The sequence below is a fragment of the Rattus rattus genome, chromosome 7 (assembly GCF_011064425.1).
Source record: "Rattus rattus isolate New Zealand chromosome 7, Rrattus_CSIRO_v1, whole genome shotgun sequence".
Lineage (NCBI taxonomy): Eukaryota > Metazoa > Chordata > Mammalia > Rodentia > Muridae > Rattus > Rattus rattus.
This window is the reverse complement of record NC_046160.1, coordinates 22,106,833-22,128,999: the sequence shown is the minus strand read 5'-3', so window position 1 is coordinate 22,128,999 and position 22,167 is coordinate 22,106,833. Positions and strand designations below refer to the sequence as shown.

The following is a 22,167-nucleotide window of genomic DNA, read 5'->3' as shown; positions in this document are numbered from 1 at the left end:
CTTCTCCATTCCATGTTTCACCTATGGTCAGAGTTATAAGAATAAAATAATACTTTCTTCAAGTATTTTCCTTTCTTTAAAAACAAAAACAAAACAAACAAACAAAAAACAGACAAACAAACAAAAAAGCCAAAACAGGTTCTTCTGTGCCCCGGGCTGGATTTAAACTTCCTGTAGAGCCAAACTTGAAATCCTGACCCATTTGTCTTTCCCTCTAAATTCTGGTATGATCAGCACATGCCACGATCCCCAACTTTAAAGTGTTTTCTCATGCTTAAAAAATATAAACAACCACTCATGCATATGAGATTTCTCTGTAGGTGAGCAGCCTGGTCAGTGCAAGTGCACACTCACCCAACGGGGCTTCCGCTGTCTTCTCAGACGCTGAGCTCTGCTGGCCCAACTGTCATCAAGGTATAGCCTCACACAGTTAGCTCCTGTTGTCACTGGCACATAAATCACACAATTACACAGTTTATTTAAAGTTAAGTCCTTAAAGTATAACCTGTCTTTTTATATGTACAGAAAGTGGTCCCTTTCAGTTCACAGACCTATCATTGGATTGTTTATAGCCATTCAATGAATTTTACTGTGTTTATCAAAGAAACATCAACAATGATTGCAAAAGCAAATGCTTCAGAAAGATACAGAATGAAAAACATGAGTATTTCTCCCCTTTGCCTGCCCATCCCAAGCCACTTCCAGCCATCTCTGATACTTGACAGTTGCCTCTTTTACCATCTGTTGTCTTCGCTCCAAACCTGCTGTGTCAGTGAGTAGTACTGCTACCAGGGACAGCAGGACACGCACAGGCTAAAGTCCTGTTGTCATGGAAAGCCCTGTGTACATTAAGTCAGCTCAGCAAACATGGAAGTGTGTACTGTGAACACAACTGCAGTGGGCCTGAGGCTGCAGAGGTGCGCACGTTTGTCCTTGGGAAGGAGAATCAGGCATGCAAGTAACAGATGCACATGTGGACTGCTGGAACACAGGAGTGCCACACCTCCTCTGGAGATCTTAGAGAAAGGCTCTGCCTGAGCTTGCCCTTAAGTGTAAATGAGTTTTGTAGGTGAAGGGGCAAGGATGTTCCAAAGAGAACAGCACAGTGTGCTCAGTGACTGGTGTAGTATATCCCGATGATGGAAATAACCCATAAAATTGAATTTTCTGGATATTCGAGTGAAGAATGTCATGGGCAGATGAGAGAGAAAAGAAATTTGACTCATTAGGAAGAACCATGTACGTCAGGTATTCAAAATATGTCATCTTACTGATCGAAAGGCCGAAAGGGATGTTAAACATGGATGTGGCATTGTCTCAGACTCCCAAGTATGATGGCAGAGGGGAGGAGAATGCAAGTGGGAGAGGCTGGGGGTAGAAAAACCACTTTGGTAACTAGTTCAGGCAAGAGAATGTGAGGTTCTAAAACTGTGGGAGTCAGGAGAGGAAAGGACAAAGTCCAGAAATACATCAGAAGCAAATTGGAACTTGGTAAGCACTCAGATTTGGGGGAGAGGAGGAGGGAGGACTTGTAGAGTGCTGTGTAATTCTGAGCCTGGCTAGCCTAGGAGTCTGGAAACTGGAGAAGAGGATCAGAAGTCATTAAGATGAGCATGAGTTTAGATGTATTGAGTCTGGGGTGTTTGTGTGCTAAGCCAGTACAGATGTTCAGTAAGTCGCACAAAGTAGATGTAACAAGATGTGTGACCACATTGGGATGGCAGTTTGAAGCCCCGGCACTAATGGTATGGCCAACAGCTGGAGAAGGGCAAGAGAAAATCGCTGGCAAACACTACGTGGCCGAAGGTAAGTGAGCCAGGAGAGGGGCATCCAGAGGGAGGGCATAGGAAGGGAAGCACAAGGAGAAGCATCATTGCAGTGATGGGTATGGGGTTTGTGGGTAGGGTAAGGACCACCAAACAGATAAACAAAAGTCAAGCAAGAGCAGGTTCTAGAATTTGTTGCCAGTCCTCTTTTGTGAGTTTAGAGAAGTAAAGAAGAGGGAACAGATGGTAGCTGGTAGAGCTGATGCCAGGGAGGCCACGTGGAGAACGAGATGTGCTCCAACACAAGCATTGAGCAGCATAAAGTGTAGCCCCTCCTGAGAGGACCATGGAGGAGTGACTCATGGCTAGTGCCCCCACCAGCCCTGCCACCAGGAACCACTAAGGAATGTATGCTTTTTTTTCCTTTCTGACACACCCGTGGAGAGGCCACTTGAGAGGCATAGAATAGAGTTGCCCTTGGACCTGAGATCTCGTCAGACCAGCTAGGGCAGGTCATGAGCCCCACCATCTACATCTTATCTTCTAAGTAAAGGGAACACATTAGAAGACACAGGAACTCTAGCTGGTTCGCAGGGGCAGCAGCCTGTGTTAGCAGTCCTCTAGCTGTGTTGTGATTGTTTGCCCCTGACTTCTCAATGGCTAGCCCAGGCAATTTACTTTTTACTTTCCCTTGAATTCTCCGGTCTATACTCTTGACGTTAGACAGCCATGCAAACTGGGTTTTTTTAAATAAGCCACAAATTCACCTTTTTATTTCTAAATATGCTTTTAGTAATGTACCAGGTCCTATTCTCACATGAACCATAACTATGTGTGGTTTTGTTTTGTTTTGTATTCATGTTTATTTGGTTGGCTGCTTTTATTGAGACAGCCTCATAAGGCCATAGGCTAGCCTAGAATTGCCTGAGCAACCCAGGCTGGCCTTAAACTTCCAGTCCTTCAGTGTACACCTCCCAAGTGCTGGCATTACAGACCCACGTCAACACCACCACAGTAGGCTAAAAGTGAGTTTTAAATAGTTGAAATCCCAAAGGTCATTTTGTGCTAGTTGAAAAACCTATGGTCAAGAGTGTTCTTGGTCCCATTCTTAAGAGTTTCATGCCAACAGCTCTCTCATTTTGTACAAGTGTTAAACTATCCTTTATCAAATTCACACAGATGCTGGGGCTGGGGTGTGCACTTACGGGAAGCATCCATCCTGTAGACCAGTGGTTCTCACCCTGGAGGTTGTGAGCCCTTTGGGGATCAAATTACCCTTTCACAGGAGTCCCCTTAGATTGTAGGAAACACAGATGTTTACATTATCATTCATAATGGTAGCAAAATTACAGTTATGAATTTGCAATGAAAATAATACCATGGGGGATTCTATTAAAGGGTCGTAGCACTGATCTGGACCCAGGGTTCAGACACCCCTCCTGCTAACTCACTCCAGTCCCTGCTCCTACACTACTTTGCAGATTTCTGTTTGATTTTTCTGTAAGCTGAGCTTGAGGAGTGACTTAGCAAGCCAAACACAGAACTAAACCTGTTTTAGCATGAGACAATTAATAATAACTCTAAAATGGAACACTTAGCCTCTAGCGACAGAGATCTTCCTCAGCGTGTGTGGGTGAGGGGTCGGGGGCACAGCAGGCAAGGGTGCAGTCCACATGCAGTACAGGTATTAGCAGGCACACTGAGAAGGCCTTAGCTGTTGAGTCTGTCCTTGAGTCTGGTTGAGATGTGACCAGGTTTACTTCAAAGTGCTTTGAAACTTGAGTTTCTTTTCTATTTTTAATCTGACTCTCTTCCTTAATCCTTATGAACTTCGGTTTCTAAACTCAGAACTCATTAGTGTTCTTAGCAAAAGTTTACCACAAGCTTGATGGGTTATAGGATAGCAGGAGATGCAGCAGGTCTCTCAGAGCTGCCCTTAGCAGCATACAGGAATAGCACAGAGACTAGCTAGGACCATGGACTAGAACAAGGAGTAGAGTGGTCATTAAGCTGACATCTGTATATAGGTCAGATAGAAAGCCATCTCCTAGAACCTGAGGAAGCTTATTGATCTATCCCGTATGAACATTGATTAGTCTGTTGTTTGGAATTGACTTAAATAGTAGGTGTGAGCAGCCTTGCCAGTTGCTCTGGCAAACACCTGGAATTCCAAAAGTATATCCAGTTGTCTAATGTAGGCTGATACTGGTTTTTTAATGTATATTCTCATTTCTCCCTATCCACGTTAGAAGTTGGTGTGAAGGACAGTGTTTTTATAGGCGATCCTCACTGGGATGGCAAGCTTACCAGAGTAGAAATGGCAGAATGAAGGGAGTCCAAGATGACCAAATTTGTGCTTAACAGAGTCGTAAACTGAGTCTGATGTTTAGTGAACTTGGAGCAGGCAGGAAGAGCTCTTTCCCCCATGGATGCCAGAACATTCTTGTGGCTTTAGAACTATTAGATTTCAAATGTGAAGGCTTGAGTCCAAGACTAGTTCTTCTAATTGAAATACGGTCTATGTATCCCTGAGTTATGATTCTCTGTGTGGGGTGTGTGCCAGGCCAGGAAGCTTCCTTTAAGCATATAGCTTGTGACCAGGCCTCTGGAAGTTAGCAGGCTGGCTGTGAGAAGACCTGAACTCTTGAAGTTCTCAGATGGTCTTCATCGGTAGATGGACTTCCTGGAGGAAGAACTACTAGGCCTCACAGGGTCAGCAAGTCTCTCAGCTAAGCTTTGAGGTTGAGACTGGTGGGTAGATGGAGGGGGAGAGCAGTTAAAATGTGGGAAAGAAGCAGCAGGTCCACCGTGTGTGGAAACCACGGAGAACAGAAGTGAGCAGCAGTGTCCAGTGCATTAAAGCTCCATAGACAGGGACATAAGCATTTTCCCAGTCCAAAGCAGAAAACAAGGACTTTGAAACATCGAGACAAAATTCAAGTCTAAGACCATTGTAGGCTGAAGTTAACTTGTCTGAAAGACAAACACATCCCCTCCCTCTTCCCTGTCCATTCTGACAAAATGCCAGTCTCAGAGTCTTACATTTTCTCCTAGCTTGAGTAGAAAGGGGGAAAGGGCATCCTAGGGCAGAAAGCAACACACTGCCCACATTCACTCAGGGTTGGTGCCCTGCGTGTTCCTTAGTGCTTTAAAAAGTATTGTTAGCGTAAAAACAAAGCAAAAGCCCATCATGCCTGACCGATGTCCTTTCCAAGGGGTTTTTCAGATTTAGGTTCCTGGAGCATCCGTCCAATCACACTGTGAAAGCAGCCATTGTGTGGTGGCCGCTTCGTTTCTATAGGAAGCTTACTGTATGGTCAGTGGCATGCTACAGTGGGTCTCAGGAAATGACCCTGGTGTCTTCTGTGGCTGCTCAGACAGTTGGATCCGGCCACTGTCTACAGCACAAGCTTCTCACTTGTCATTTGGGTGGCAGCTGCCAAGCTCTGGATGACCTGACATTGAGTATGTCCTCTGATGTGACCACACATGGAAACCTCTGAGGAAAACTGAGTCCTGTCAGCACTCCTATCAAAAGGTAGTGAAGAGGGACAGCCAAAGAGATGCTCCCATGTCTGTGTGATTTATTCAAAGGGTCCAAGGCCTCCTTTTTAATCAGCTTGATGGGATACGTCCCATGTCCTTAGAAGTCCATCTGCTCCACAACAGTGAGTTCTAAGACAATGACCTAATAGTCCAGAGCCAGGAACTGGGGGTTTGAACCAAGAACAGCACACTCGCGCACTAGGCTAACACATCTTACAGCTATGCCATAACCATATGTCCTACTATTAGAATTTGATTTACAATTTTGAATTAGAATCATCTAGAGTTCGAAGAGAAGTAAATATGAAGTCTATTTAGATTTTTTATTAGGTACAAAAAAGAAAACCCTAAAAAGCTGTGAAGCTCATAAAAACAAACCATCAGTTAGCAGGGAGCTCACTGCGGGCGAGCGTGTCTTTCTCAGGGTGACACTGAGCCCCTGATGGAGAGGACTTCCCTCTAGATCTGACATGCAAGCAGAGCTGCTTATGGGAGCCTAGAGCTCGCCTCAACAGGATCACCTAATGTTGGCACATTCTCTTTCCTTAAAGATAGGTCTGAGAGTAATGAGACAGCTCAAAACTCTCATTCTAGCCAACAACCATGTTATCACAAAAGAAGTTCTAATTGGACTTTCTCTCAGAAGGACATTCATTCATTTCCACCCCTCCACAACATCTCCCACCAAATAAGAAGTACCATTAAAACAAACTCCAGACCCAAATAATTCACAAGCCAAATAGCTAAGCCTTAACTGTGCAAAGATTGATTTCGGGTTCTTTGTTTTTTTGAAGACCAGGACTACTCACAAAGGGACTACTTTTCCTCAAAGGACACCTCTGAGAATTGGGGGGAGCACTACATTACCAAAGCCTAGGAGAGTGGGCAGAGCTCTCTTCAGGCTTCGGCCCTATTTGGATAGCTTCTGGTTTTAGATAGCTTCTAGTTTGGAAAACTTTTACGACACTACACCATTTGGCCTAAGATTATCTGAAGCTGTTTGTTTGTTTGTTTGTTTAAAGAGAGAATATTATAGAATCAAAAAACAAATGAAGATCTCTGAGCTCCCAAATTATCCTCAAATAAATATAAGCACAAAACTGAGTTGAAAGCTGAATGGGGGGGGGAGTTACTTTTGATAGGTGGGCTGTATCTTCTGTCAAGTTAGAACAAAACGGATTTGCTTTTTAAATTGTTCCTAGAGAGGAGAACGTGATACTAGGGTCCTAGGAATGCGTGCCAGGTTTTCTTCATGTATACTTTAAACCGTGTAACCACCCAGAGCCTTACACGGTAGAGATTTTCCCATTTTAAAGATGAGGAAACTCACCCTTGAGAATCTGGTCTTTGCCTGAGGTCGCCCAGTTGTAATTGGCAGAGCAGGGATCAAGCCCAGCTCTGTCCCGTTTGCAGCATTTGCTCCTGTTCTCGCATTCCTGAGCTTTTTCATCCAGTACTTGCTGTCTGCCAGTACAGCAGTAAAGGCACATAGGACTTTACTGGCCCTCCCCAGGGAAGAGTTTCCTAAGATATGGTGTAGGGAAAGAGGCTCCGAGAGACAGCTCCTGTACTAGTGCTGCCTGACCACTGATGGACCCCAGACGACGCTCCCCGAGTGGGCTTCTTCACTGCATCATCCTGGTCCATTGAGGAAAGCTCCTCCAGTGATGACCTCTTCTTGATTTGTTAGTTTTATTCCCCAACGTGCTCTCCTCTCCAAAGGAATCATACCAAGCCGGCTACTGTGTCACCTACAAGTGGCATGGGAGATTGTCTGGAAGTATCCAAGAGTAACTCTCGGCATGGAAAAATGCCCACCATCCTGTGTTCTGTGTTCAGAACACTCCAGATTTTGTCAGCGCCCCCTGCCCAGGGTTCTAAGGCCACACACCTGTAAGACACCTCCCATGCGTGCCCCACCCCCACTCTCTTCCTCAGCACTGAGCACTCCAGGTGCTTCCTCTGCCTGGTCTCCTGCTCTCACCCCTCCCTTCCCTCTAACCCTGCTAGAAACCAGAGTGTCCTCTAAGGCCCCACTCAAAGCCATCTTGTCTAGTAAGCTTCCGAGAAGCCCCTTAGCAGCATGCCTTTCCACTGTGACACTGGTAGGACCACCTCTGCTGTTCCCCTCGCTTCCCCCAGCAGTGGAGGTCCAGCATGAGCTGGTACAGTGAGGAGGAAGACCTGGCTTGATCAGCATGGCTTCCCTAGAGCTGTCTCATGGGAGGTACTTGGTCCTCACACTGGCTACATGTTGCCTTCTGTGTTCTATAAAGGTTATAGCTACAACCTTTAAATTAATTTTTAAAAAAAGGCTATTTTAGTTTGAGGAATTCTATCCTCTTCATAAATGCTCATTAGTCATCCTTCGTATTGGGGCTATCACGATGTCTGTAAATTTGTATGTAGCTAGTTCAGTTTTTCAAGACCGTAATTTAAGCCACCCAGTGTCACCCTCTCTTTTTTTTTTTTTTTTGTTCTTTTTTTCAGAGCTGGGGACCGAACCCAGGGCCTTGCGCTTCCTAGGCAAGTGCTCTAACCACTGAGCTAAATCCCCAACCCCACCCTCTCTTTTTAAACCAGAAAACATTAAACATTGCGTTGGTCCTCATCCTTCTAATCACCTACAGTCAGTACCTTGTCTATGAATTCCTTTAAATTAAAAGCTTACGATGTTTTTGGAGACTTGGCCCAGCTTTTAAGTTCCAAGGATTTTTGCATTTGAATATATTTTAATTTATTTAAGGATTCTTTTAATCAAATGCTTCCCTAATTTAGCCAGCTTTTTTTTTTTTTTTTTTAATACTCCCAAGCCAGGAATTTGTTTATTGTGACTAAATTCTTTTTAAAACAGGACTTTATACATTACTAAATCTATTTATGGCACTCCCTCTTGCTAGATTTCTTTCTGCATCTCAAGAGAGTGTGCTCCCTTCTTCCACGTCTAGTGCAGTCCACACTTCCTCGCTGTGGTGGTCCGTACCAGTCAGGCACTAAGTGCTCTCTGGCCAGCCCTGGTTGGCTGAGCACTCCAGCCAGCACTCAGGCAGCGCCTCTGAGAAGTGCAGTGTGTGGGCCCCAGAAAAGAAGGTAGTGGGACCTGTGTGTGTGTGTCAGGGTTGGAAGCAGAAGAACCAGTGGGAATGAGGGTGCCAAAGCCAGGGTCCGGAGCTCTGCACGTATGGACCCTTGGTTTTAGCGCAACACCTAGACTGAGGAATGTGATCACTGAGTGAGTGATGCTTGAAGCAGAGAGACAGGAGAGCAGTCAGTATCAGGGAAGCTGAGGGCTCCTTGGTCCCAGCTCTAGCCGCTGGTATTCTATCCCCCTCCAGAGAGCCTGAGAGAGCCCTGCTTGGGAGCACAGGTTAGAAGTATGTCTCTAGAACACAGACATTTCTCGACACCTGAGCCTTAATGCAGGTGAAACTGGATAGATTCAGAAGAGCCAGAAAGCCTGTGAGGGAATAGCAGCTTGACCTGTGAGCCTCCTGGGGTCAGCATCTGCTTCCTTCGGCTCTGCACCACCCTTTCCATCTGTCTGCCTTGAGGGCAGGGAAGTAGTGACTAGAAATAAGACTGATAAAACTAGTAAGAGCTCTGGCAAAAAGATAGAGCCTGTTACATCCATGTTATATCCACACAGCTATCTGTGGGCAGGAACATGTTATGTCCATGATATATCCATGCAGCTATCTGTGGGTGTTTCGTTGACTTCTCCTTCTAAAGAATATTCCCCAGACTCCAATTCTGATTCATCTTTTAACCTTCTCCAACCGACTCAAAGTCCATCTCTAACCTCAGGCGGAGTTCCCCACTCCCTCTCCGGGTGCCTCTTGTGTGGGTTCAGGAGCTCCTTCCCCTCCTCAGCTCTTTGCAGACTTTGGGCATGCACATGGGCACCCTCATTCTTCCCTGCATTCTACCAGCATCAGGTTTGTTTATCTCCTGAAACCTGGTGAGCTTCCTAACCCTTCAGTTTTATAAAAGCCCACTTGCATACTCCAAGATTAATAAATACTGGAAGAATAGAGCTAACATTTTTGAAGCTGTTGTCTCTCCAGGGAACAGCTGCTAACCTGGACTTTACATTAGCTGCTCCTGTAGTTAGCATACCAGCTCTGTATCCATAAACAGTATAATACCCACGTGGACACCATATTCAATATATCAATTGTTTTACAGAGTTTGAACCTCATATAAATGGAATTATACCGGTTGTTTTCTGCTTCTGTAAATACTGTTGTCCCAGCCCACGGTGCAAATCAGTAGCAGAGTACATGCTTCTCATATATGAGGCCCTGGGTTCAGTCCCTAGCACCAAGAAGAAAAACGAATATCTTGCTCCTTAAAGCTTTTAAAAATGATTATCTAGAGCTTGTATAAGTATATATATGAAGAGTATAAAAACATTATCCATGTATCATCTTAGTTAAATCTTAATTTATTGCTGTAATTGCTTCTGATTTTTAAAAGAATTAGCACTTAGTGCCCCATCATCCCACCCCTCTCTTCTTCTTAATTCCCCGCAGTGACCTCTGCTTGGCTGCTTGCCTTAGCCTCGTGCTTGGCTGCTTTGTACATGTTTGCATGTTTTACTGCAGAGACAATCACAAGCAGTATGCAATCATGTGTGTGTGTTGAATTTCATACAAACATATTGACGTGTTCGCTTTTAGCTTCTTTTGTTCATTGAAGATTATCTTGGAACTTAGTGCATGTTGCCCATGAATCCCTAGCTCCCTCCTTAAACTGCTGTCCAGTATTCCGTGGAAAGATTATATCACTATTTATCTATCTGGTCTCCTATTGGTCTACATTTAAGATGGTTCTGTCCTCATCATTGTCCTTGTCATCGTCATCGGTGTTATCATCACGGATGCTACAAGCCCACACCTACAGCTTCTAACGCTTGGGTAGCAGTTTCTTGGGTGGGATTGCTGAGCTGTGGAGTGTGTGCGTCTTCAGTTTATCAGAGCCTAGCAGTTCATATTCCAGTGCCAATGAATGGGAACTCAGTGTTGTGTGCCTTGGACAGCCCCTGGGTATTACCTGGTTTTATGTGAATCCAGTAGTTCCTTTCTTTCATCAAACATGTATCAAGTATCTCTCATGTGTCACACACCTGTGATAAGTGCTAAGAACATAAAAATAATGAATCCTTAGCCCAACCTAAAGGATCCTCCAAACATCTGTAGAAATTTCTGCCTGTGGAAACATTAAAAAAGTCAGGGATATCCACAGTGTCACATTTCATTGTGGTGTCACTGTCGAGTCACAGAAATTTCTGTTCTCATGGAAAGAAAAGTTCAGTATTACTAGATCCACTTTGAGTTAGCTTCAGTGGGCAGGGGAGAGGACCTTGGCTTTTCATGGCTAGCTACAAGTAGAGCCTCTGTGTCTTCCACATCTGCCCAGTGGCGGGAGATAGTCCCACCTTACTCTTCAAAAGGAAGCATATGTACAGAGGGAAAGAATTGCTGCTGAGACTGAGTTGGCTTTAGGAAGGGGAATGGATGGAAAATGGAACCATAAGTAGAGAGTTTGTAGTGAGGGGTGACTATTGGGCCACACCCAGTGGCCCCTGAGAACCTCGGTGTGTATCGCCCTTAACAGCAGTTTCAGGACTGGGTCCTAGGCACTTGTGAAATAGCGGACTAAGCTTTCCGTAACCCAGGAGGCATTCTGTGCAGTATTTATTTTTACCATGTTCCATGATGTCACAACTAGGTTTTTTCAGTGTATTTATTGAAATGTGAAAATGTTTACAAAGTTGGGAAAGGTTGCCATCAAGATAATTAAAATGTAAGCATCTGAAGGCTTACATACAACCATGAGAAATTGGAATCGTGTGGAATAGTACCAATCTATATGAGGCACTCAGGGTGAGGGCAAGGAGGGGAAAGAGTAAATATTTACTTAGTACCTGCCTGGCCTTTGTCTAATCCTGTCAACAAACACAATGAAGTAATAATTATTACTCCCATTTTGCCTGTGACACCACTAATGGTGGGCCATTCTTATCTGATAGCAAAGGAGTATGATTCTGTCTCTTTTCAAAATGGGATAAGGATATATAGCAGTGTTTTAGAAAGCTTCATGCTGGCAGGAAATAATCAAACTTAGAGCTGAAGTCAACCAAGTAGAAACAAAAAGGACTATACAAAGAATCAACAGAACCAAAAGCTGATTCTTTGAGAAAATCAACAAGATAGATAAACCCTTAGCCAGGCTAACCAGAGGACACAGAGAGTGTGTCCAAATTAACAAAATCAGAAATGAAAAGAGAGGCATAAAAACAGAATCAGAGGAAGTTGAAAAAATCGTCAGGTCCTACTACAAAAACCTATATTCAACAAAACTTGAAAATATGCAGGAAATGGTACCAAAGTTAAATCAGGAACAGATAAACGATTTAAACAACCCTAAAGAAATAGAAGCAGTCATTAAAAGGCTCCCAACCAAAAAGAGCCCAGGTCCAGATGGGTTCAGTGCAGAATTCTATCAAACCTTCATAGAAGACCTAATACCAATACTATCCAAACTATTCCACAAAATTGAAACAGACGGAGCGCTACCGAATTCCTTCTATGAAGCCACAATTACTTTTATACCTAAACCACACAAAAACCCAACAAAGAAAGAGAACTTCAGACCGATTTCCCTTATGAATATTAACGCAAAAATACTCAATAAAATTCTTGCAAACCGAATCCAAGAACACATCAAAACGATCATCCACATGATCAAGTGGGCTTTCATCCCAGGTATGCAGGGATGGTTTAGTATACGGAAAACCATCAACGTAATCCACTATATAAACAAACTGAAAGATAAAAACCACATGATCATTTCATTAGATGCTGAAGAAAGCATTTGACAAAATTCAACACCCCTTCAGGATAAAAGTTCTGGAAAGAACAGGAATTCAAGGCCCATACCTAAACATAGTAAAATCCATATACAGCAAACCAGTAGCTAACATTAAATTAAATGGAGAAAAACTTGAAGCAATCCCACTAAAATCAGGGACTAGACAAGGCTGCCCACTTTCTCCCTACTTATTCAATATAGTTCTTGAAGTCCTAGCCAGAGCAATCAGACAACAAAAAGAGATCAAGGGGATACAGATTGGAAAGGAAGAAGTCAAAATATCACTATTTGCAGATGATATGATAGTATATTTAAGTGATCCCAAAAGTTCCACCAAAGAACTACTAAACCTGATAAACACCTTCAGCAAAGTGGCTGGGTATAAAATTAACTCAAACAAATCAGTAGCCTTCCTCTACACAAAAGAGAAACAAACTGGGAAAGAAATCAGGGAAACAACACCCTTCATTATAGTCCCAAATAATATAAAATACCTCGGTGTGACTTAAAGCAAGCAAGTGAAAGATCTGTATGATAAGAACTTCAAGTCTCTAAAGAAAGAAATTGAAGAAAATCTCAGAAGATGGAAAGATCTCCCATGCTCATGGATTGGCAGGATTAATATAGTAAAAATAGCCATTTTACCAAAAGCGATCTACAGATTCAATGCAATCCCCATCAAAATTCCAATCCAGTTCTTCATAAAGTTAGACAGAAAAATTTGCAAGTTCATCTGGAATAACAAAAAACCCAGGATAGCTAAAACTATCCTCAACAATAAAAGGACTTCTGGGGGAATCACTATCCCAGAACTCAAGCAGTATTACAGAGCAATAGTCATAAAAACTGTATGGTATTGGTACAGAGACAGACAGATAGGCCAGTGTAATAGAATTGAAGACCCAGAAATGAACCCACACACCTATGGTCACTTGATTTTTGACAAAGGAGCCAAAACCATCCAATGGAAAAAAGATAACCTTTTCAGCAAATGGTACTGGTTCAACTGGAGGTCAGCATGTAGAAGAATGCAGATCGATCCATTCTTATCACCCTGTACAAAACTTAAGTCCAAGTGGATCAAGGACTTCCACATCAAACTAGATACACTCAAACTAATAGAAGAAAAAGTGGGAAGAATCTCAAACACATGGGCACTGGAGAAAATTTCCTGAACAAAACACCAATGGCTTATGCTCTAAGATCAAGAATCGATAAATGGGATCTCATAAAGCTACAAAGCTTCTGTAAGGCAAAGGACACTGTTGTTAGAACAAAACGGCAATCAACAGATTGGGAAAAGATCTTTACCAATCCTACAACTGATAGAGGGCTTATATCCAAAATATACAAAGAACTCACGAAGTTAGACTGCAGGGAGACAAATAACCTATTAAAAATGGGGTTCGGAGGGGTTGGAGAGATGGCTCAGTGGTTAAGAGCACTGACTGCCCTTCCAGAGGTCCTGAGTTCAAATCCCAGCAACCACATGGTGGCTCACAACCATCTGAAATGAGATCAGATGCCCTCTTCTGGTGTGTCTGAAGACAGCTACAGTGATAAATAAATAAATATTTTTTTAAAAATGGGGTTCAGAGCTAAACAAAGAATTCACAGCTGAGGAATGCCGAATGGCTGAGAAGCACCTAAAGAAATGCTCAACATCTTTAGTCATCAGGGAAATGCAAATCAAAACAACCCTGAGATTCCACCTCACATCAGTGAGAATGGCTAAGATCAAAAACTCCAGTGACAGCAGATGCTGGCGAGGATGTGGAGAAAGAGGAACACTCCTCCATTGTTGGTGGGATTGCAGACTGGTACAACCATTCTGGAAATCAGTCCGGAGGTTCCTTAGAAAATTAGATATTGCACTACCTGAGGACCCAGCTATACCTCTCTTGGGCATATACCCAAAAGATGCTCCAACATATAACAAAGACACATGCTTCACTATGATCATAGCAGCCTTATTTATAATAGCCAGAAGCTGGAAAGAACCCAGATGCCCTTCAACAGAGGAATGGATACAGAAAATGTGGTACATCTACAAAATGGAATATTACTCAGCTATCAAAAACAATGACTTTATGAAATTCATAGGCAAATGGATGGATCTGGAAAATATCATCCTGAGTGAGGTAACCCAATCACAGAAGAACACACATGGTATGTACTCATTGATAAGTGGCTATTAGCCCAAATGCTTGAATTACCCTAGATGCACAGAACACATGAAACTCAAGAAGGATGACCAAAATGTGGATGCTTCACTCCTTCTTTAAAAGGGGAATAAGAATACCCTCGGGAGGGAGTAGGGAGGCAAAGTTTAGAACAGAGGTTGAAGGAACGTCCATTCAGAGCCTGCCCCATATGTGGCCCATACATATACAGTCACCAAACTAGATAAGATGGATGAAGCAAAGAAGTGCAGGCTGACAGTGTAGGCTCCTGAGAGACACAGCCAGAATACGGGAAATACATAGGCGAATGCCAGCAGCAAACCACTGAACTGAGAAGGGGACCCCCGTTGAAGGAATCAGAGAAAAGACTGAAAGAGCTGAAGGGGCTTGAGACCCCATATGAACAACAATGCCAACCAACCAGAGCTTCCAGGGACTAAGCCACTACCCAAAGACTATACATGGACTGACCCTGGACTCTAACCTCATAGGTAGCAATGAATAGCCTAGTAAGAGCACAAGTGGAAGGGGAAGCCCTTGGTCCTGCCAAGGCTGGACCCCCAGTGAATGGGATTCTTGGAGGGAGGGTGGTAATGGGGAGAGGATGGGGAGGGGAACACCCTTAGAGAAGGGGAGGGGGAGGGGTTAGGGGGATGTTGGCATGGAAGCCAGGAAAGGAAATAACATTTGAAATGTAAATAATAAATACCCAATTTAATAAAGATGGGGGGAAAAAGGAAAGAAAGCTTCATGCTTCAGTTTGTAATATTCAAACCACAAAAGAAGAGTCTGTTTACACCATGAGATTACACACACACACACACACACACACATTCAGAACCAGTAAAAAGTGCAACCAGTTTAACAAAACCTAGCTATGCTTTTCCTTGTCACTTAATGGCAGTAATGATCAGTATTCAAGAGGGATACTTCGGAACTGGAAACCTTATGTCTCTCAGCAATGAGCAGTGTGCTTGGAGCATGGTTAGCTTTCTAGTGGTTGGAGTCCGCGTGTCTCAGAGGTGTCATAGTTGTTAATAAAATGGGGTAGAGAGTAACTTTGTAGCAGTCTTCCTACACCGGCTAGGGAAGAGCCTGGGAGCGAGATGTGCACAGGCCACCGTAACAAGTCAACTCCAAGCATGGTATGATAGCATACCCACTTATTCCTAGCATTGGGATGCAGGCTGCCTCAAGTTCCAGGTCACTGGACTATATGGCCAGTTCTAGGCCAACCAGGACTACACAATAAGACTCTGCCTCAAAACTTCAAATGTAGTCATCATTGGAGAGGTAAGAGGAAAGCTATCTCATAACACCACTTCAAGGAACTAGCAGCCTGGCACTGGGAACATAACCCTAACCACAGTGAGTGTGTCTGTGAGGACCTTCCCTTCTAATCTGAGAGCATGGGGGCAGGCAGAGGAATCTATAGCTTGTGAGGCCTGGAGAAATGAAATAATGGCTTGTGAATAATGGTGAAAATATTTGATGATGTGACTCCCAGGGAAGCAATTATGGTTAACCCCTCATTTGTTTGGCATTTGCCAGGGTTGAACTGTCCCACAAAACCAAATTTTCCAGACAGCTAAAACTTTCCTATTTATGTCTCTTAAATGTTTTTAACCATGCTTGATCCAAATGTTTTTTAAATAGATTGTTCAGTTTTCCTTCCTTCTTGAGCAGAGAAGCTATAAGAAATGTTTTCTTGCATACCTTTGACTCTAAATGTAAGAAAACTTGATTGAGGTAAAATAATGAAGACTTGTAATTGCCTCAGAAAGCAAGAAACCCCAGAGATGATAAAGCCAGCAGTGGGGTTGGGGATTTAGCTCAGTGGTAGAGCGCTTGCCCAGCAAGCGCAAGGCCCTGGGTTCGGTCCCCAGCTCCAAAAAAAAAGAAAAAAGAAAAAAAGCCAGCAGCTCAGTGACATCTCGACAGCCTTCTTGGGGACACTAACTGGGGCCACAGCTCCAGGCATCAGGACTTCACATGATAAGATCAAAGGCTAGAATGAAATGGGGGCTTCTGCCTCTACATGTCTCTAATCAGAATGGAAACTATTTCTCAGAAATGCCCTTGCCAACTTCCCCTCAGATCCCACTGGCAACAGTGAGTCAAATTTCCATGCTTTGGGGGAATATAATTCACTTATAGAGTGCTTGTGGGAGCACTTGTGAGAGGCCTGGCTCCAATCCCCTAGTGCTACCAACAGCCCCATGCCATGGCTTCTAGGAGTCTACAAGAACCATGCCCTTACAAAGTGGATAAGAGAAGGGAGCCATGCTCACGGCAGGGCAGAGGATAGAGAAAGGCTATTAGGTAGGCTGCCAAGGGTGGCTGCCATCTTTACCAGGATTCAGGGTGAGGGATGACTTGGATGCATAGTGTTCTCTGCTACACTGTGGCCTCACACCAGGATTTCCCCTCCTGACTGCTTTCTCATTTTTATATTCTCCTTTTCCCCAAGCCAGACTACTAATTACCAGCACCTGCTGCTAAAGTGATTTCTCATTGTCTCGCTGTGATTATGACATTTAGTTTTATTTCTGAAAATGAAAAATCCTATAAGTAACGTTATTCAAGCTAAGCCTAAAATATTCTGACAGTCAATCAGGCTGCATGGGATGGAGTGGTTTTGGGCTGTCCTAGGGCCATTTTTTGATAATTGGTATGTTTGAAGAAGTGAGACTTTCCTCTAGAGCCCTGTATCTCAGACAGCTCTTTCCTGGACTCTCCCTGTGGTAAAATGATGAGCATTTGTGGACAGGCAGGGCAGGCTCCTAAGTGGGCAAGCGGTGGCCACACACTGCACCTTACACTGCACACAGCATGCTTCGTCTGTGTTTAATTCCTCTCACGCTGCCATCTGGTTGTTACCTGGGAGCTGCCATTAACTCCATGGCAGTGACCATCAGGTGGCAGCTGTCTGGAATGCAGCCTCATCATGCCTGTCTTCTCAGAGCCATGTGGAGGAGCCTTCAGAAGAGCCCAGTGTATGCAGAATTTAAGTGTTCGGTGTGGCACAGTTAAGCGAATTCCTAAGGAACCTAAGAGCCAGACCTACTGAGCCAGTGAGGGCCATCCCTTCCACTTATAGAAAGCGGACCAAAACCCACAAGAAGAAAACATAAGAAGCTGTTGTCATAAGCAGTAGATCTAGGGATCAAGTGTGATCCAGTCGCTCGCAAGAAAGCAGATGGTTAAAAAATTGATGGATATAGCTAAACTGGGAGAGCAAATTGCTTAGGCTCTGTGGAGTTCTTTGAGAACAAGTTAGCTGCTCGAAGCCTACAGTAATTCTTTTTCATCAGCTAACTTTAAGTAATAGTTAAGTGTCAGAGACATTTAGAGATAAGGGAAAACAAGTTTTGTTTTTGCTAACGTCAACTAATTTGTACTATTCAGATCTCATACAAAAAATGCAAAGTAGTTCTGAGATATTGTAGTTATTATCATTTTATACATAGAGTAGTTTTAAAAGAAGCTATCATTTTATTGACTCCTGACTATTTTAGATACAATATAACTTACTTGAGCAAGGTATCTATAGCTTTAAATGTTCATGTTCTCTATGTGAATTATCATATACATAACTTTTATCTCTGAAATCCTTTGATAATTCCTGTTCTTCTAGTAACCCAGTTGTGGTACAGGAAGTTTCCGATTTGAACATTGGCTGTAGGGACACACTGTTCTGTATGGAGACAAAACAGAATCATGTAGTGAATGTTTTGAGGATTAGAGTATACATCAGCATAGAGCTTGCTGATTTTTAAATAAAAACAAGAATCATATCTTACTTGAGTGGGTTAATAGATGATATTTATGGTTTTTAATGTTTCTAATGCTAATTGGCATTTGAGTCAAAGAAGATAGTTCAAAACTAGGTGAAAAATACTTCTCAACATACCAATACTAATAGCAGCAATTCGCTTCTGCAAAGCAAAATAATGGGAAAAATTAGAAGGCATTCCAGCCAGATGCAGAGTTGCATACCCATGTCCCAGATGCTCTGGGTTGGAGGCCAAAGGATCTCATGAGCCCGGGAGTTTGGCAAAAGCCAGAGCACTATACCAAGACCTAATCCTGTAAAAGCTTCTCAGGGTACTGGGAGAACGGCTCAGTCTTTAAAGAACTTTCAAAGAGACCTGAGTTCGATCCATATAAAAAGCTGAGCATTGTGGCATGTGTTTGTGGTCCCAGCTCAAAGGGCAAATGCATGAGTACCCTCAGGCCTACGGGCCAGCTGGTCTCGTCTAACTGGTGAGCTTCGGGGCACTTGAGACCCTTTCTCAAAAGAGGTGGATGCCATTCCTAAGAATGACATCTTTGAAGTTTTTCTTTGACCACCACAAGCACTGACACATGTGTACTTACACACACACACACACACACACACACACACTTCTTTTGTTTTTAGAAAAAAAAATGTAGTCTAAAGTCCCCCAAAAGCTTGAAAGTCACATAGCCCGTAGTAGTAACTACATTACTTTTGAGTGTGAGTGATAGCTGTTTATACCTGTTTATGAATACATTGAATTGTGTTATTTTAAATTACTCCTTTTTATAGGTTAGCTAGCATATTAAATACTTTCCTATTATTAATGATTGCTTTGGACATCATTAATTAGAGGTTAAGTCTAATGTTGTTTTGGAGGTTAGTCTGAATGTTGTTTTCTGTTTGGAAACTTGAATGTAATATAGCAGTTACAATTGAAATTGAAAAAGTATACATGAACATGCATTTCTTCCTTAAAACTAATCAGGGGAAATTAAGTGAGTATCAGAAAGGATTAAAAACGTTAGAAAGCAGAAAGTAGTATTTGTTCAGAGTAGCTGAGGATGTCACAGACCAAGCTTTGTTATATGAAAGGAGCCACGGGGGTTTTCTGAATTGAGATATTTGTCATTTGGATTGGTCTTTTTATACTTTTGTTGTTCTGTGTTATAAAATCTCTGCTTTCATTAAAATAGACATGTATGGAGACTATCATATTGTGACACTGAGAAAGTGACTAAAAAGTGGACATTCTCAGTCTTGCCCCTTTTCTTTGGTAGTAGTGTGAGTCACCAGTAGAAACCCCCTGTGTCGCTGAGTCAGACATCATCAGAGTCCAGTACACTCAGAAGTCTGAGAGGTTCTACCAACAACACAGCGTTTTGTTGGTTGGTTGGTTTTGGTTTAGGGTAAAGCAGTGAGTTACTGTTGGGGAGGGTCTTTAAAAACCCTAACACCGGGTTGGGGATTTAGCTCAGTGGTAGAGCGCTTGCCTAGCAAGCGCAAGGCCCTGGGTTCGGTCCCCAGCTCCGGAAAAAAAAGAAAAAAAAACAAAAACAAAACAAAACAAAAAAAAAAACCCTAACACCATGAAGCTAACTTTTCCTTTGAGAAGTCACATAGAGGGAAAGCGCTAGTCCAGGACCAGCCTTATCCACCCCGAGGAAGGGATACACTCCACACCGTCATCATGTGTTGCTTTAATATGTATCTGTTTGTACAGCCAACACTTCCGTCCTTGTTCATTCTTTACAATGAAGGTTCTGGCTTCCTGAGTTGTAATTGCAACACAGTTATAAGCAGGCTATTCTAGAGTATTCTTTAGTGTCACACAGTAGGAGCCAAAGATTTGAATCCTGGCTCTAATGTTGTCTCCTGCTGCTGCCCAGTCTATGAGAAAGTTAATAAAGCCCATGAACTTTCTAGTTTACTTCTCTGTTAAATGCACAGTTTCAAATTAATGTTCTTGAAGCTTTAATTAACAAAGTATCTAAAATGTACTCTGCAAAGTTAGAAAATTCTATACACATAGTTACTGCGATTATTAATGTCCCTGTTCTCTGTCCTAGAAATGGATAACATTTGCACAAACATTGTCTACCTCAAAGAATGTTGAAACAGTTTCTGAGGATGCTTTGCCTCCACTAAAACTAACAAGAGATTTTATTTTTAAAAATTGACTTAACCCCAAAATGAAATGAAAAAGCACACACTACATATTAGCAGGGCTTGGCCTCCGCTCTGATGTGCAGCAGCATGGTCTCTGCTCAGATTTGTTCCTGTTGCCACCCATTAAGGAGCTCCCTCTGATTTACAAGATATAAATATATGTTGTAACATATGTGGGAAAAAATGGAAAGTGCTGAGTATGGAAATTCATGGCTTGATTGGAAGCAGAATGATAATTTTATTTTTCTGGTAGTCTAGCTGGCACATCCTATCAAGTAGAGAGATTATGGAAGACCCTTTTTGTCACTTTTCCAAGTTTGTTCTTGAAAACCATCTTCCATCCTGCTCTCCTCCATCAAATTACAAATGAGGAAGACACTGTCGCACCTTTGAAAAACTTGTGGCAAAATGAAAACTTAACCCAGTTACATGACTAGATCTGCAATGGCTGATGGGTGATCCAGGGCCCAGGAGATCAGGCAGTGTGGGATGCCATCCTGGCTGTGCCTAAGATTCTACATGTGTCATGGACTCTTTGGTTCCTCATGCCATCGCTTTGATCCAAGCCTCAATCAGTACTTTGGGTTCCAACTGTCATGTGTCCAACATTCTGAGTTAGCCAAAAACATGTCTTGTGTTTACTGCTGGGCAGGGATGACAAATGTCTCTAATCCCTGCATGTGGGAAACAGAGGCAGGTGGATCTCTGTGAGCTTGAGGCCAGCCTGGTCTACAACATAAGTTCCAGGATAGCCAGGGTTACACAGAGAAACCCTGTCTAGGGGAGGAAAAAAAAGGATGTGTTTATGAACTCTTAACTTTTTTCCCTTCTTTTGCCTTGCAGTTGACCTGCCTCTGTTTTTCCCTCGAGATCAGCCAACCCTCACGTTTCAGTCCGTCTACCACTTTACCAACAGTGGACAGCTTTACTCCCAAGCACAGAAAAATTACCCATACAGCCCCAGATGGGATGGAAATGAAATGGCCAAGAGAGCAAAGTAAGTGATCTAGTGTTGTTTGACCGGCCATGAGTGGCTTTTTTTTTTTTTTTAACTTTTTGTAAATGGACTGTAGGAGATATGAGATAGCAAGTTGAGTTGTAGATAAATAATGTCAGTAATAAAAATGTTGACAACTACGTATATGTATTTAAAATGATAGATTTCACATGTTGGCAAACAGATCTAATGAGTAGTCAGTATGAATTCTGTATCTTCTTTTCCATGGGAAACGGCACCTCATGAATGGTGTTACGTTTCTCCTGTGTGTTGCATTCATGCGTCTTGGCTGTATACTCAAGTACAGACTCCTGAGATCTGCAGACACTGCTGTGGAACCTGTGCCTCAATGGAGAGTGAAGTTACTGGCCTTCATAGTTGAGTGTAGAAAGGCTGTCACTACAGCCATAAGGATCAGGTTGATCCAGAAACATGATGACTGTTTTTTGTAGGTAAAGACTTCAGTGCCTGGGCCAGCAGTGTATGAACCCCTGCCTCCTAGACTGAAGCAGCAGTGGACTGAAATGGGATTTTCCAAAAATAAACCATGGTGTGGCTAATACTTCATCACTCTGCACTGCCATGTGCACATACCTGTGATCCCAGCTCTGAAGGGTGGGCAGAGCCAAAGAATCAGAGAAAGAAAACTGTCTCATAGGCATCCTCCATTGCTTATTGAATATTTATTAACCTCTACCATGTTCTAGGCACTGTGTGCCATGCTGAGGATGTCACAGTAAACTACAAACTACCCATGGCCTCATGGAGCCTGTAGCCAACAAGGAGATAAATCATACCAAATTCCTGACGCTTTAAAGTACCTATAACAGAAGATGACGTTCCAGGCCTAGA

General features: G+C 42.9%; 1 protein-coding gene across 3 annotated transcripts in view; it reads left to right on the top strand.

Moving 5' to 3' along the window:
* Babam2 (BRISC and BRCA1 A complex member 2) overlaps positions 1-22,167 on the top strand; it is a 382,404-nt gene that overhangs the window by 334,301 nt on the left and 25,936 nt on the right. For all 3 annotated transcript variants that reach the window (XM_032908967.1, XM_032908965.1, XM_032908966.1), the window contains one exon: positions 21,162-21,315. In XM_032908967.1, the coding sequence (XP_032764858.1) occupies positions 21,162-21,315 (154 nt within the window). The remainder of the gene's footprint in view (positions 1-21,161; positions 21,316-22,167) is intronic.